Source organism: Bactrocera neohumeralis, chromosome 5 (genome assembly GCF_024586455.1).
Source record: "Bactrocera neohumeralis isolate Rockhampton chromosome 5, APGP_CSIRO_Bneo_wtdbg2-racon-allhic-juicebox.fasta_v2, whole genome shotgun sequence".
Lineage (NCBI taxonomy): Eukaryota > Metazoa > Arthropoda > Insecta > Diptera > Tephritidae > Bactrocera > Bactrocera neohumeralis.
Genome location: NC_065922.1, coordinates 76,802,798 through 76,820,316, shown reverse-complemented (window position 1 = coordinate 76,820,316; position 17,519 = coordinate 76,802,798). Strand labels below are relative to the sequence as shown.

Here is a 17,519-nt window from a genome sequence, read left to right as displayed (position 1 = left end):
CAGCACGCCAACACATACAAACATATATAAATTGCATTCTGAAAAGAAAAATATATAATTTAAAAAAAAATAAAAATTTGATTTTTTAATTTAGAACTCTTTAGGACTATTTTAATTAATTTTTTCGTTTCTAACTGAAGGCAAAATAAACTCTGTGAAGGCAAGGCTTAACTTAGTTTCTGTGAAAATCTGAGAACCGCATTCTAAACAAATAAATGGGGTTCTTTAGCGTGAAATGCTGCAAACATTTAAAAGCGAGCAGCGTAGTTATGCGTTGACGCCACAGAGTTTAATTGAAATTTGGAAATTTTCAAAATTCGCAGTGTTGTGTATTAATAATTTTTTTACAGTTACATTAGTTGAACCGCCTGCGTCTTTTTTTTAATTTTATGTCAATATTATACCAGTTTTCTTTATATTTTTGCCGTTAGCTTTTTATTTTATTTTATTTATTTAATTTTTTTTGTTTTTATATATTTGTTTGTGTTGGTGTTAGCTATTTATATGTGTATGTATGCTCTTTATATATGTATATAGTTTTGCAGTTTTATATAACTATTTCTTATTACATAACTATATGTTTTCTTTTCTTTTGTTGTTGTTTTTGTTCTTGCTAAAATATTTTCATCAGTTTCTTGCATTTGTTATACACAATATTGTTTTGTTGTTTTGCTTTTAAACAAGTTTAAATAACTGCTAATGTATTGTATATATTTTTATTTTACTTGTGGACTCTGTTTGATTTTACATATTTTATCTTTTTTTCTAAGTTAAATTTCGTTTAGCTTCAGCTACTGTCTCCTGGCCAATTCTGCGCATTTGACACCGCTAATATTTAGTTACATTTTTTTTATATTTAATTTAAATATAGAAATTTCCAAAAGTTTTTTCAAAATGTTTTTGTTTACTTTTCTTTTTGGTTTCTCTTGTGGTTGGTTGCTGCTGCTAAATGAGCGTCCAAAATTTGCATAGTAAATTTGTATTGTTTTTCATGTTCTTGTTGTTTGCATATATGTATGTATGTTATTTCTGTTATTGCTGTGTGTGCATTTTGCGTAGAGTGAATGTTGTTTGACGGTTATGGGTAAAATTACGATTGCGATTTTATACACTACAAAATAAGGATCAACATAAAAATAATGACAATCATATGAGAAAAACTTAACATTTCTTTTGCGTTCAGCTTCATTTAAATTAAAATTAAAAAATAATATTATTGATATTAATAAGAACACAAAACAATTACAAAATTTTTTGCTTCCAACCCCTAAACATTAATTTTACATAACAAAATCTTGCATACAATGCCAAATCAGACGCCTGGGCAGCTCTCTGATGCTTGCCACACGCACAAAAAAGAAAATCTACATTTTCGCCGCGTTTGCGATTTCGCATTGCTAACTCTAACTACATACTATGCTCTAGCATATACATTTTGCGTAGTTGTTGTTGTGTACAATTATCTGTTGTTGTTTTAAAACGCCATTCTAACGCTAATTTGCTTAAAAAGACCTATTTCAAGTAGAAATCCGTTGAAAACAACACGCACGCCAAACCAAAAACAAAACACAAAACAAAAACAACAAATGCTTTTAAGCAAGAAGTCAACCAAAGCATGCATGTATTTGCAGTTAGCGGCTGGCTGTGGTGCGGAGTAGTGGTGCTGTGTGTAAATCGTATGATTGTGTATGTAGGTGCTTTGCAAAATGACAGTGCAACCTTTCCTTGATGCTGACACGACGCAATGCAAAACGCAATTTTAAGCATTTTTGTAACTTTCACCTCGAAATTAACCCCGCGTTGCAACTGGTGCCTGCCTGCGCAATTGCTGCTAGTTCTTTACATGTACATACAGATATATACATACGTTATGGTATTGGTTTTAGTGTTTTTGTATTGCTAGTATTTGTTGGATTTGCTTATTTTCATTTTTTTTTCTACTTTTTGTGGGAAATTTCCTGTTTTTGCGTAATTTACTTATTACAATTTCATAATAAATTTGCAACTTAAGTCTTGTTAAGCAGTATTATTTCCATTATTCGCCTGTCGCATTGTTGGTAGTTGTTGTTGTTGGTGTTTTGTTAATTTTCGTGTCGTGGCCGCTATGCGTTACACACACATACAATCGTCAAACACACACACACATATATATTTATATAGCATTGGCTAACAATGTTCGCGTTTCATCCACCACTCCGACCCCCATTTATTGCCACACGCTTGCTACTGCTCTGTGGGAGTTGCGGCGCTTTTCTTGTTTTCAGTTTCGTTTTTTTAGGGTTTTACCATGCATTTTCATTCGATAAACACTAGTGACATCATTTTATCTCAGACTGCTGCTCCCGTCCGTTCTCTGCTCGGCTCTGCTCTGCTCTATTGTTTATTCAATGAAAAATTATGTTTTTGTTGGTGCTTTTTAATCATCCATCCAGGATTCGCGTCATTCTGTATACTCCCACCAGTCCTTCTCGTAGCCTTCATGAACATGATCCAGCAGCACCTTGCGACGCTTCTCGCAATACCTGATGGAAGACAAAATTTTTAACAAGTGACAATATCTAAATAACTAATTGGTTGAAGACTTTTTCAGGTAAATTCCACTCACCTGTATTTGTCCTGAACTTTTTGTTTAATATCAGCCAAATTCTCTGAAGTTATATCACGTTCCAAGTACTCAGACAGTTTCTCAGTTGCTGATTCCAAATCCTTTTGATTATCCTCAAAGATCATTGACTGATTGTTCTTCTTCAGATAGTAGGCAAACACGTATGTGTACATGAGTGTTTGACGGCACTGGCAGAGTATATCTACGGCCTTTTTCAAAAATTGCACCTAAGTAATATAAAAATTAATTATAAAAAAACTGCCGTAACATTTTCGTAATAAGTAAGCATGGCTACACACTTCAATCCAGGACATATTGTGCTGCTGCATCTCTTCCATTTTGTGTTTAACGGCCGCATAAAGTTTGTTCTCAAATTTCAGCGACTGCATGTGATTCATATAACGATTGTAGTAATGCAAGTACCTTTGTTGACCAGAAATGTAAAGTTGTTTATTATTAACAATTGTAAACGCAAATTAGCTACACACGCACCTTGCCAGTGAGGAGCGCAATTTCTCTTGTGCATCACGCGCCGCCTTCGCCTCGTCCTCATCGTAGCGATTGCAGTTATACCACGACGAGCCGTGCGGCTCCCATGAACCTAAACACACCCAACAGAAATCGTGTTTACAATTTTGATTTTTGCACACCATATGATTGCAGCCGCCATCCTTTTCGATCGTCACATTACACTTTGGACACTCTTTGGTGTTAGCCGCTATCCAATTGGATGTCTCCGAATCGTCGTCGCATTTCTTGATCCATTTTTTCAGCCAACAACATTTGACGGGATCATGCCAATTTTCGCCGCAGGCAAAGCAAAAGACATGCCCGCATTTGCAGCTCACGGGGCGTGCATCCCCATACGAAACTTTAATTGCATTCGTACAGTCGACGGACGGACACCAGCGTAATAGCTGATTGCATTCGACAAAACTGTTTGTGATCAGTTGTTGGTATTTCACTTTGACACGCGGATCCACTAGTTTAGTTACGGTAACGTCGTCGACTAAAATATCACAGCCATGTGCGGCGCACGAGATGGATTGACCGAGACCTTCGGTGACGATCTTTGTGGTTAAATACTCACGCCAACAGACCAAGCAAAAGCGATGGCCACACTCCAGACCAGTCATGCCCTGTAAGATACATAATGTATAAACGAAACTATAAATAGAATTTTAACTGAAAGAAACTAGGTTTCACTTACATCTGGTGACAGCAATGAGAAACAAATTTCGCATTCCTCCACTGGATTTTTGGACAACTATAGACATGAAGTGCAGAAAGGAAATTAATATGATTTACATACATATGTATATAGCGCCAACGTAAATACCTTAAGTCGACTTGGATTGGTAGATTTGTTGAATGGATTAATGACATGTGCGCCCTTGAAGAATTCTTCTGTGTTACCATCAAAATATTTCTCTAGTAACTTTTCTTTATCCCATTTATAATGATTTAGCAGTATTCGGATTATTGTGGGCGGCAGCTGGAAAGAACATGAACAGAAACTTAAATTTTATGTTAAGAAAATGTATATGCAACGAAATACTGGTTTTATTAACAGTTTAGTTGTCTATTTTAGTTAGATCTTCTTTGAGATGTCTTTAGTGTAGTTAAATAAACTTGTGGGCAGAAATTTTACCTGCAACAAAATTCCCTTGTTCAATCGATTATTTGGCTATCAATTTTCAATGTCACGTTATGCAATTAAAATGCATTCATCTATAAAAATCGCATGAAAGCGAAAAATTGGCAGTATTTCGTGTAAAAAGGGCTAAATTGACGTCAAAACAACTATTTATAGACAAGACCCGAACCAACAGCTGTTCCTCTTTACAATCAAGAAAATAGAAATATGCTTGTCATTGCAAAAATCTATGCAAGAGCATGTGTAAATTGGCGTACGTGCATATTGACTGGCATATGCATAATAACTCTCGACAGATTTGCAAAAAAAATTTGTTTGTAAACAAACAAAATTGTCATTGAGGGTCAGGGTAAAACAAGTTTGCAAATTACCAGTAAAATATTGCGAGTGAAATTAAAAAAGATATAAATGTAACACAATGAAAATTTTCAACGTCGCGTGTTGACAACAAAAGATTGCAGTTGCAATATTTTCGTTTTTTTTTACTTGTTAGCACTAAGAATGCACTTATGTATGTATAGAAATTTGTGTTAAATAGGTCAGCGGAAAAATTTTGTGTGTGTGTGCCGTTATACATTTCGTAACTGCACTTGGCTGACACAATTGTTAATCTCTTTTTTCGTTTTACCCCTTCTACTTGTTGTAAGTAAAAATGTGCGCTCATGTGGGAGGATAATGGAAATGGGACATATACATACCTGCACCTACATAGTTTGTTTTCATATTAAGGTATGTCATTCAAATGCGTCTTTTTTAGGAAGTGTGTGTTCATAGACTAGGATTCAAAAGCGAAAGCGACTGTTATATCATCATCCCACTAAAACACATTGTAATTGGCAACCTTCAGCGTGAAGGTCGTAAATATGCAGCGTTGAAGTTTTTATATAGTAAAGCTGTTTGTTAGCAGCTACTGCAGATAATTGCTAAACTTGGTAAATACTGATGGCAGGGATTACTGTATGTTGTATAGACTAACAATAGCCCCGACAGTAGGCTCTAAGTAACCGGAACAGGCCTGGGTTTTTATTCGGCAAAGAAATGTCAGTTCGCCAATGACCATAAAGGTCAGAAGAACACCAAACCTTCTTTTATAGCAAAGGTTTAAAATAATTAAAAAGCAATTATAAAATTGTATGTACATTTAACTATCAAAAGGTAGTCTTTCGAAAACAGCCAATATTTTCGCGATAACAAAAGTAAATAGATAAGAATATGTTGCCAATAAATAATCATTAACTACTTGAACTTCACAAGCACGGATTCTTATACAACGGTTAAGTCAAGTAATTTATATGCCCCCATCTATTAACTTTTACACTTACAAAATGCATATATATGCTATTACCTTGAGCACATTGTTGACTTCATCGATTATTTCTCGCTGATGCAGTACTATTTCATCTGTGGAAAGCACTTCATATTGATACTCCTCGGTTTCCATTTGGCGATCATGTGAAGAGGGTATATCGACCTCCATGCCAAAATCTTCATCGCCCTCATCGCCTGACGATACATTGCCAGAATCAACATTCTCCATCTCATAAGAATCCTCATCAGACTCCATATTATTGTTTTAGCTGTTTCCTTGTTATGCCGAGTTATTTATTATTTTTTTATTTTATTTTGTTACTGATGCTGCAGCAGGAATTAGGCACAGCTTGGTTGTCTTACTATACAGTTGGAAGTTTTAAGTGCACGGCAAGCAACAAATTGTCTGTTGCGTTTGGTTTAGCTGCAAACAAGAGTTACGGCTGCAAATAGTGTTGTTCAAATAGTCAAGTTTTTCAATGCAAGTCATATACACAAAATATACGCTTATTTGTATATTTCAGCGGGTTGCTTGGTGACTAATCAAAGTTTACTTATTCCACTTTTGCACTGCCCTTCAACCGTTTGTAGAAACCAATATGTTAATGGCGTATATATACGTCACTTTTAGCACCTCCGTTGGTTCCGCGCAGCATACAACTTCTAATATGTTCTCCGTGCTTTGCCTACCGCCCCAAATCACCCACACGCTGCTTTATATTTTGGTATGTGGCGTTAAGTGGCACACACTCGCACACACTTCGGGGCGTTTTAACCAAAAGGAGCAGGAGAATTGAAAACAATGTCGGTAGCTAATCGACTTTGTCTCGTGTTTATAGCTTTGACAACGATTGAGACAAGCACACCAGCCACAAAGCTGCAACGCGGATGTCACTTTTACAATAATTACTTTATTTTGCGGTCAAATTAATTGCAGTTGTCGAGTGACTTTTATAAGTTTTTCGGCGTTTACTTTAGTTTCTTGCTGCGACCGACAATTGGAATACTTCTTTAATATGTTATAGTTAAGAAAACTTTCTATGCACACGCCTTCTCTGTAAATCGCTCCTCTTTATAAGCAAAAATTTAAGTTCTAGTGTGGGGAATAATGAGAAAAAATCTGAATTAAAATGATTTGAAAATTTTGTGCACACAAAAAATTTTTTCCCCAATTCTTTGAGATAATCAAAAAATTAGAAAAAGAAGCAGAGCAAAGACAAGACAAAAATTGATGTGAAGGGAAAAAAGTTCAAGGCTACTGAGTGTGAGTGTTGTTGTTTTCTATTCATTTTTTATATGAGTACTTCATTCATTCGATTTCTTTTTACAAACTATTATTTTGTGAAAATTCTATGTAATGCACAAAACACAGATGAAGAGCTTTCACGCTTTGGACCAAATTATAAAAACACTAAACAATACACCACCTTGCAACAATACTATGCACTACTTTTTCAATTTTATATACTGATTATGCACACTACCAAAGAAATACAAATTTTATTTGTACCGTTCGTGAACCGACCATGAATTCAGTGAATAATTTTATGACCAGCACAAAGGCAATCAACGAAAAACCTAAGGAAAATGAAAACAAAATATACAGCAAATAAACAGAGATAACAGCAAGCGAACAAAACAGGCTATTTATTTCCCTTTCGGATAGTAAATAGTTCGCTGGTTAGAAGAATGCAGCTACTTTTACTTAAGTACTAAATGTCAAATTGCAAACAGTTGCCATATGTGTAGTTACACAGAGGTGGCAGAAAATACAGAAATATACATAAAAAATTTAAAAATTTTATAGTCTGGCAAGCCTATCCAAAATCTAATTTGAACATATGTAAATATATATTATATGCGAATGGTTGTCAAATTAACCACTTTTTTTTTTTGTGTAGGTTCGTAGATGCTATTTACTTTATTTTCGTGTCATTCAACTTTTTTCACCGAATTTATTTACTTTTGTTGAGTTACGACCTTATCATGATTTGAAAAACTACGAATTATGAACTGCGCACATCTTCGGTATACAATGAGTAATTGGCTTCCTTTTTAATAAATTTAGACACACACACCGAAAGACTAATTACAAAAACGTAATTATGAATTTTCTTCAATTTGCAACCGAACAAACGACGGAACATTGCAGCACTGCACTCGCATTAAACTTCGTATAATTTCTTTGTCCGCTGCCTACGGGAATGCTGTCTGTCTATTTCCTTACTTCAAGGTATTTTTTCTTTCTGTTACGATTGCCTCGAAATAAAACCTACCAAACACATGCATATACATCAACGCTGCGACTTTGGCTAGTGCACATAATATTAATGAGTCTTTGACTATCATATAGGCGATACAAAAAAACAATACACATCTTTTTTACATTGTGTATTATGCATTTATGCATAATATCAGATTTTTTACAGAAAAAATTCTTCACTATACATATTTTCATAATTTTTTAAAATTCTATTCAATTTTTACGCACACATAACACATTCACACGTCTTTGTGGACAAAAACACGAACATCACAATAACATGAATTCATTTTTAAAACACCGTCCACTAGATAACCTCAATAAATACTAACTTTTATCCTTTCCACAATTAATTTTCTTAAACGAATTTATTCATTTACAAAATTTCCACACTTTATTAATGCAATCAGTTTAAAACGCAGCAACGAAATGAAAATGTCAGTCAAATACACACACGCACATTAAATGGCTAATAAGAAAATCGGTCATACTACTTTATGTCTGACTTTTCAAATTACCTGCAGTTTATACTTCGCAAGTTAAAAGAGGATGACACAAGTGCATTGCACAGGGCTGCCAACCCAAATCATTTGACCTGCATATCACATTCCAACAAATTTCTAATTTTTATACTATTAAATAGCTGAATTAATGTGCAAGAAAGAGACGAAGCAAGTTGCAGGTTGCAATTGCTCCAGAGTTGCACATAGAGCAGAGTGTGTTCAAGCAGAGGTGAATTTCAGTTATGTCAAAAGGCGCACCCGTTTTATAATGCTCACCCTGCCGTTGTAATCTAATAAGAATCTGTACAGTACTCCTTAGAGCAGGTGAGGTGAAATGCGATCGATAGATGATAACAGCTGATGATGAACCTTCACAAGAATGGCTAAATATTGTCTTGAAGTAAAAGTTGTTAAGAAGGATTTTTAAAATTATTTTGTTATATTGAAAGGACGGAGTGTTCACATTTGCTGTTTCCTTGAATCCTCAAGCAAATCACAATTTATTCGAAACTTTTATCTTAAGCAATTCTTTTTTCGAAAAAACCAAAAACTGGTGTTAAATTATTTCGCATAGTGTCAGAAAGAGTCTCTATTTTAGTATAAACATTATCTAATTTTCGCAATGTTCAAGTTGCCAAACATTGGAGATATGTAAGTGAAACAAACATACAACTGGCATAAAGTGCAAAGCTTGTCTTAGGGAAATTAAGTCAGAGCTGTTAGGGCGACAGCATTTTGTTCAACAGAGCTTAAGCATAACAAGCGAGAAATGGCGAATCGAACACAGTTTTTATCTCATTGAAATATGTATGTACGTTTATAGCAAACATAACATACATATTGCTTTGTGAGACCCTGTTTTCAGATTAAAAAACTCAGCAGCAGCACAAATCAGAGGAACAACAACGACATACAGTGACAGCAAAAATAGCAATTCGCATTAAAAGCGTACAAAATGCACAAGGTCGACATTATATAACCTTGATTGATTAAAGCATGTACAAACATACATATGTATGTATGTATGTACGTTCATATAAACATATGTACATTTGCTTGCCTCAAGCCCCCTAAGTGTCTAAAAGAGGTGCGATAAGATTAATTACAGGTGAATTTACTTAGAGTGTAGGATATTAAATATGTATGTATAGTTGTGTGCATACAAATTTTCAAATAAATACTAGTCAGGCCACTTTTCACATAGTATATATGGATGTATGCACGTGTATACTATATTCATATTTTTATGAATTAAAAATACGCACATACATATATATATACACATTTGTATTCACATATTTAAAAATAGACACATGCAAACTTGCACGCATATTTAATGTAAAAAAGAAAACAGCAACAACATACATACATCCATATGTGAGTTTGTATTTACCATTAGCGCGTGCAAAATTGTCAAAACAAAGTAAAGTGGCGCAAAGCGAAGCGCAGTAACAGATAACGTTGTTGTTGTTATTTTAGCGAAACAAAGTTGCATTCATATAAAAAATAAGCACTCATACATATGTATGTAAGTATGTACCCTGCAAAAAATTGTGCGACTAATCTCTTAAGAGAGTATTCCGGGACTAGTCTCGATGTGGAACAATTGAGTATTAATTAGTCGCAACTAGTCTCAAACGGGTATAATTGGAGATCAATTAGTCTCAATTAATCCCTATCGGGTACTATTGGGAAAAAAGTTAGAATTTTGGCAAAAATACATTCATAAATTTCAAAGCAAAGTTACTGAATTTCCTTCCATTCAATTATCATAACCTATTACTTTATTATTATTATTATAAGTCAATTAAATAAAAATACATATTTTAAAACGAAGGCTTCGGATAAAATTTATCTTGATTGTTAAAAGGATTTTAGAGGTTTTATAACGACTGGTCTCATTCTGCTACCATTGCGACCTACAAAGCGACTAGTCTCTTTTTATACCCATTTGGGTATAAATGGGTACAATTAGTCTCTTCATAGGACATGCTCGAACAAAAGGGAACAGTTCAGTCCATACAAAGAGATGTAAAGTGGGATTAGTCGCATGTTCCTTTGCGACTAATCCCGGACACATCCCGGACTAGTCGCATTTTTTGCAGGGTATCTTACAAATTTATAAGCTAAAATTAAAGCAAACAACGACGAAGCGTGAAATGAAAAACAACAACAACTAATTAGATACTATGTTGTTGAGATGGCAAAAAGAAAAGGCAACAACATATCGCCGACATTGTTGACCTCTAAAATTACGAATGCAAAAGCAAAAACTTACCCAACAACAAAAATTAAGAAAAATAAAGGAATATTTATAATCACTCTGCACAATAGAAATTGAAACAAGAAAAAGCGTAGAAATAAAATTTTAACAGCAGCAACAACAAAGTAGGAAAACAAAGAGAATAAATAACTTCCGGCCGGTAATTAATGCAACGCGCAGTATTACATAGTTACATAAATATACATACCATATATGTACCATGTAAATATGTGTGTATGTGTGCACATTAGAGCGGGTCGATTTTTTCATAAATCGCAAATGCTGGAAATGGTCTACGGTTCGTTCAGAACAACTTTACCTAAGGGACTATTTGAGACCGGCTTCAGACTGCGATTTTTAAGGTGAAGTTTAAAAAAGCTGAATAATCAGTTGTGTAGAAGATACGTATGTGATTGTCCGACCTGACCGATGCCGACAAATGATCAAATCAAAATGTCAAACTATACCTACGTATCAAATTTCATTCGGATATCTCAAAAGCTGACGAACAAATTTTTATGATCCCTAAAAACCTTCGCCTTAAAAATTGCATAGTCTCTTAGGCAAAGTTGTTCAGAATGATCCGTAGAAAATTTCCAGCATATGCGATTTTTCGGTGTTTTGGCTGTCTGTAAATCAACCCACCCTAATGTGCATAACATATGTATAATGTATGCGTTACTGTGCGTGGAGTGAGTGTTAAATGAAGATGAGAGAACAACCGGAAATTTAAAATAAAATACGGATATCAATTAAAAATCGCAATATTTTTTAATTAAGCTAAAATATGTTAAAATATTCATCTATTCTTACATTGTGCAGACATACATATATGTACATACAATGTATGTTGATGGATGGATGGCTCTATTTTTTCGGAATTTCCAAAACGGAAGCGTCTCCGTAAACTTCACAAATTTTATTGGTGGCTTGCGTGGCATTCTTCCCTTTTTTTCCAAAAATTTCAAAATATTTTCACTCATTTTTGAGTAGCTGTAACTTTTTTTCAAATTCGCCGAATTTAATTTTCCAACACTATACGGTATAACACAATGTGATTGGTAGCACTGGAGATACTTGTACATATACGACTACAACGTCATCTATTGACAAAATACGAAAAGACTTTTTCGACAACCCCATATAATAAAAATTGTGTGCAAAAAAATGTCTGCGCTGCGCATTTTATCTGAATTAATAGTAAAGTATGCACGTATGTATGTATGTATGTATGTACTTGGATTTCCGCATTCGCCAGCCAGCATTTCACCTGTAGCTCTTTATCGGCTGATTAAATATTTAAATTGTGTAATTGTATAAATAGTTTGTAAACAAACATTGGCACACAAGTTGTAGGTATGCATATTATAAAATAGCACATCACATATATACATACATACACATGTACCTATAGAACTGTATACATACATATGTATGTATGTAGGGTAAACGATTAAATGATATGAATTATCAAAACAATGCTCATCAACGTTATCGTTTAATTGCAATACAGCTTACGCAATAAAAATATGTACATATGGTATGTGAATATAAGTATAACAAAAAGTGCAAATAAGTATAGGGTGGTTCAATTAGTTAGACTTTTCAAAAAAAAAGTTAAAGTTGTATGCTAAAGTGGCCCTATAGGCAAAATATGTTGGAAGACTGTAGCGTTGCCCAGGGCAATTATTTTTGCCGAAATTTGTGAAGAAATCTTTTCAAAGAAAAACGTTTTCTATGGTCAGTTTGTAGATATGTAAGCTACATGCTATGGTATATCAGCGGTTCCGCCAAAGACCAGCATCTTGAAGAAAAACAGGAAATGTATAAATTTTCAGATCGATATCTCAAAAACTGGGAGACTAGTTTGCGTACATATTTCTAAGTAGTAGACCTCGGTTATTATTCGAATAACCTGAAACCGATAATTTGAATATCCGGTTTCTAACCGTTCGTATGAATATTAACCGATTAATACTATTCGAATAGCTGTTCTACTTCACATACAACGAATGTGTCGATTTACGACTATCAGGATACTGCACACCGATTATTATTATTCGAATAATGCCCTATCCGGTTAATCCGGTTAGTCAATTAGTCGAATACCAAAAGCTCTAGTAAGACGTATTATCTTTTCCTATAGTGGTAATAATCATAACTTATCTAATCTCTTGCCGCTCCTAGGTCTGATTCACCTTGAGTAAAAATAGTAAAAGCTGTCTGCTTTAGACTTTTTGACCGATCTTCTCAATGGACTCATTAGAAGAAGCTTTACTAATAGTCAACTTTCCATAATACTTATTACTTTCTCGGTGAAGAATATTTGTTGGAGTCGTGATCCACTCCCAAGAAGCAACTTATATGGGTGAGCTGCTATTAGCTCTCTCCATACTTTCTTCAGAAGAGATTTAAAAGTCTCTTAAAGCTTTGCACTTTCGCTTGAAGGAGACTGTTAGAAGAAATGCGAGTACTTTCACTAGATATTGTAGATTGTACCATATTTGAAGCACCCTATATTATTTAATAGTGCTGATATGCTGCTTATCTAGCGTTTAGCGCTGTATATGTATACTAAAAACTAGTCGCTTTCCTATAGTTTATTTTTAGACCTATAAACTTTAGGTTAAATGCATGTGTTGCAAATGACTTTTGTAGTTTTTTTTAATTTAAATGTTTAAATTAAACATAATACCAATTGAATTTAAACCAACCTTTTTGTGCTTGAAAAAGGAATCGATTTCAGATTTAAAGCGCCTTTAATACCAAGTTTAATATAAATGCTAAGTGAAGTGAGAATATACATATGTACATACATAGGTACATTACTTCATTATACGATTGTTGGAACAGAAATGAATGAATTAAATACGTATGTATGTATGTATGTATGTACCTAGATTATCACAGAAGTGATAAGCGGTTATGAGTGGGTAATGAGAGGAAAGTTTTCAAATAATTTGAATAAATGTGTAAAAACGTATGCAAGTTTGTACGTATGTATGTATGTGTGTGTAGTATGCTACATGAAATAAAACCACCAGCCGTATTCTGGTTTATTATTTTAGAGCTATTAGGAAAATTTACTCAGACTTTACTTGAAATACATACATACATACATACATATGTACATACATACATATGTATGAATACACCTTGAGTGAGTAGCAGATTCACGTAATAAGTGAGTAGCCCAGAAATCGTTATATCGCTGATCTAGTGTGGGCTTTTTTAATTTTTGATTATTTCAGATAAGAAATATATTCAGTTGGGAGTGCAAAATCAAATTTTTAATCTCTTTATAATTTATATAATCCTATATTTGAACAATATTTTTTAAACAGCAACTCAGACCACACCACCAAGACATTTGTTATTATGTTTTGTAATATTGTTATGACTAGCAACCTTGTTTCTTCTCAGTCCTGAGATGCTTTAAGCTTAAAATCTTAAAAAAATTTGCAGTTATTAATGAATTAATGTTATATGAGCACACTAGGTGCAGTAGTCATAATCATATGTACGAGTACATGTAAGAGGGCGGCAAGAGCCGCAGATTGCTGACTGTAGTTGTCAGCTATTTCTCACTTCAAATCAATGGGAACTGCTTTCACTAATTTTGCAGTGATCTATACATAAGTTAATGATGTATAATTATTTGTGTATGTATGCATGTATTTTATAATATTATGCTTATCCGCCATAAATACTTATGTATGAAAGAACAACACTCTACAGATATTTGAAAGAGGCATATAAGTATGGTCTTGTGTAGATGTACACTTACCCACAACTCATCAATGAACGTTTTTATTTGTTGTATTTATTTAACCGGTTGATTTCGTTTCTTTTGTGTTCCAACGTTCGTTCTGTCCAACGTTTGTCCTCTGCACCCCTTCACAGTCTACAACACTTTCAATCGAACAACACAACGACAAACAGCCCGCACGTCAGACTTTCAGCCGGCAGACAACCAGGCGAGTGCAACAACCACTTTGTGAAAGCAGCTAAGAGGCCCCGTTTAATTCGCCGTCGTCAATGCAACAGCAGACCAGCTTGTGTCAGCGTATTTTTTTCTTTTTATTACATTTATTTTTCACTTCCGTCATTTTCAGCTTGACGTGGCGTTTATTTGTTCTGCTCTCCGTTTTCTTGTCTGTATTTGCTTACGTAACGCGTTCCAACTGCGTTTCCCTTGCCGTCCTTGCTACCCTTTTGCAGGCATAGCGCAGTTGGCAGCACCGTAATTTTGCCGCTTTTAATTTGCTTAGTAGCCACAGGCGAGCGTAGGCGCTGGTCTTCGATTTCGTACTGCAAAACGAATTGGCTTGATTAAACACCGGAATTGTAGCGAGTCTTCTTAAATTATGTGTAAATATGTACATACATATGTATGTATGTATGTATTCTAGGCTTACTTTAAAGCACGTCCACTATTCTTGATTTTATAGTTGTTCCCAGAGGTTGCAATAAATGAACTTTCTTCGCTGATTGAACGACGAAGCATCGTGTGCCAAATCTGCTCGCTGCTGCCTCCTTTATTGCTTTTTGCTTGCGTTTTATGGCCCGCTTGATTAATATCCAATTTCTTAAAGTCGTAAATGGCGTTCTCTGTATTTAAATATGTACATATGTATGTATGTATGAATGTGCTGAAGCTGACGCTGGTTTTGGTACGACTGTTCGTGGGCAATAGTTATAATTTCTTATGTTATGTTCTGTTATGTACACACAAAATATAGAGGTAAAATAATTTCATAACTATTATTTAAGGTTGGCTTTGTCTCAAAATTATTATTTAGGAAGAATAATCCTCAGAAGCGTTACTTAATAGAATATATCTAATGAAATAAGAACTTTGTTAATGTTTGCCAACTTCAATGAATTTCTAATTATTATGGCCATGCAAAATGTTTACCAAAAGGCTTCCAAAGCGAAAGCAGACCGTTGCCATGACAGTCAAGTCTACGTAACCGGAACGCACGCGGATTTTTATCCAGTCAAGGTCTGTCAGCTCGACAGCATTCCTCAAAATTACTTCAGGAATGTGTTCTGTCGCTGCAACAACAACAATCAACAGCAGATACTGAAGTACAGAAGCAGCCTAATCTATCTCACGAAAACCGCTAGCATAAAACATTTTTTATGCAATAATTGAGCTCCTCTACTTGTCAACCTGCAGACGCAAGCTCAAGGCCTTTGGATTCATATACATATCTTGATAGGGATCACTTCAGTTCCTGAAATTCATTAGAGTGCTGGACCTTTTATGGTTTGTATGTCTAAGCTGTCGCTAAATAGAATAGAATAGCTGCGAAAGTTTGCAATAAAAATTTATCGGATATTATGTACTATGCATCTAATAGAAGGGAGCACCAACCATTTTGAAACACCCTTTTAGAAATTACCATAGAAGCACATACCCTATCCGCTCCTTTCGCTTTAAATGACAGTCTTGGTACAAGCTCCCCAAAGCGCTATTATGCAGTACCCTAGTAAGTATGGACCTACATATGTCTGTATTTGTAAGCACTTATTGAATTTTTTATGTACATATAAGCAAAGTGTACACATATCCCATAAATGAATATGATGCGTTGTCGGAACCAGGCGAGCACAATATACCGACATTAGCAATCTATACAAGCTGCCACACGCACACTACTAAAGTTTAGGTGCTTATGAAAGTTTACACAAGTATACATACGAGTATGCATGCATGTATGTATGTGTGTATGTGCTATATGTGTTGTTTGCATATAGAAGATTACCTCCGATATGCATCGCAGCACATACACGCATAGCGGGATTCACCATATGTACAGTATGTTTTATTGCATTATATAGAATTGGTACGAGAACATACTCGTCGTGCCCATAGAAAATAGACCGAGTGCACCGAGCCTAGCAGCGCCAGCGCGCACTCACTCACACGCTCGGCAGCAGCTCAGCTACAGCAGTCCGACATCTGCCCATCACCGGCAGCCCACAAAATGCTGATCCACATTTCGTGCATGCGGCATGTGGTTTGATGGGGTGATGTCATATTTTCGGGTGGTCGCCACTGGGATTCGGCTGCCCCGTTGCTGCGCCTGCAAAGTTTAGAAAATCAATCAATTGGAATTAGATTAAAAGCAAGCGTCCGAGCGATGGATGCTGGCGCCCATAGCTACGAAAGTGGCGGTGTCATTTGATGCGCCGGCTGAGGGGATGTTGATGCAAGGCTTTCGTGCACAGTCGGCATCCCCCTTGGCAAATAAACGCTCCCTACTGAATTTTGCTAATTGTATATTGTCTGTGTTGTTCAGCATTTGCGGCTGCTCGCTAGTCATTGTTTGTGTGTCATTTGGTGGTTCCCGTTATGTTAAGCTGACCTGCGGATCTTGCAGCAACAAAAACAAGAGTAGCACTGCCAGCAATAAAAGCAAATTGGCACCAAAAGCGCCACGGTCACATTCGTAGCTATGACAGTAACCCCAGGGAGTATGACTTTTGGCCCGAACCCATGTAAACTTTCTCTTCACTGGCTACAGACTGCTGCACGGTGCTTATGGAGCTCCCATCCAGGCAACCAAACACAAGGTGTGCGTTTGGCGCTTATCGAACACCCATTGCTGGCCTCCTATATACAAGCTAAAAACTTATACATATAAGAATATATATACATACATACATACATATATACATCTTTATGTACTTTCGGTCGCGTTCTGTCCTCTTCAGCAATCGTTCTTGCCGCGCTAGCATCTCTTGCAGGCCAAAGTGGCATCAAGTGCACTTTTATATGTATATAGAAGTACATACAGACGTGGCTATAATCATCTACCTGTGTGTATGTAAGACTACACTAAATGCGCTTTTGGCTGCACCTACTCCCTCTTCCATCTACTTATATACCTACAGCCAACGTCAGCCGTGTC

At 35.4% G+C, this 17,519-nt stretch overlaps 1 protein-coding gene across 7 annotated transcripts; it reads right to left on the bottom strand.

Moving 5' to 3' along the window:
- Window positions 1-690: 690 nt before the first annotated feature.
- On the bottom strand, window positions 691-15,325 carry LOC126760049 (E3 ubiquitin-protein ligase ariadne-1). 7 transcript variants are annotated; one of them, XM_050475390.1, is made up of 9 exons: window positions 15,018-15,325; window positions 14,387-14,910; window positions 5,608-6,663; window positions 3,945-4,100; window positions 3,816-3,872; window positions 3,098-3,744; window positions 2,905-3,028; window positions 2,606-2,832; window positions 691-2,522 (listed from the first exon to the last, which is right to left on the bottom strand). In XM_050475390.1, exons 3-9 carry the CDS (start codon window positions 5,824-5,826, stop codon window positions 2,441-2,443), a joined length of 1,512 nt encoding a protein of 503 aa, XP_050331347.1. In that variant the 5' UTR covers window positions 5,827-6,663; window positions 14,387-14,910; window positions 15,018-15,325; the 3' UTR covers window positions 691-2,440. The 7 variants fall into 7 exon arrangements, with proteins under 7 accessions (XP_050331347.1, XP_050331349.1, XP_050331348.1 ...); XM_050475392.1 differs by lacking the exon at window positions 15,018-15,325 and having other exon boundaries at window positions 14,387-14,986; XM_050475391.1 differs by lacking the exons at window positions 14,387-14,910; window positions 15,018-15,325 and adding an exon at window positions 8,150-8,287.
- Between the last annotated feature and the right edge of the window lie 2,194 nt (window positions 15,326-17,519).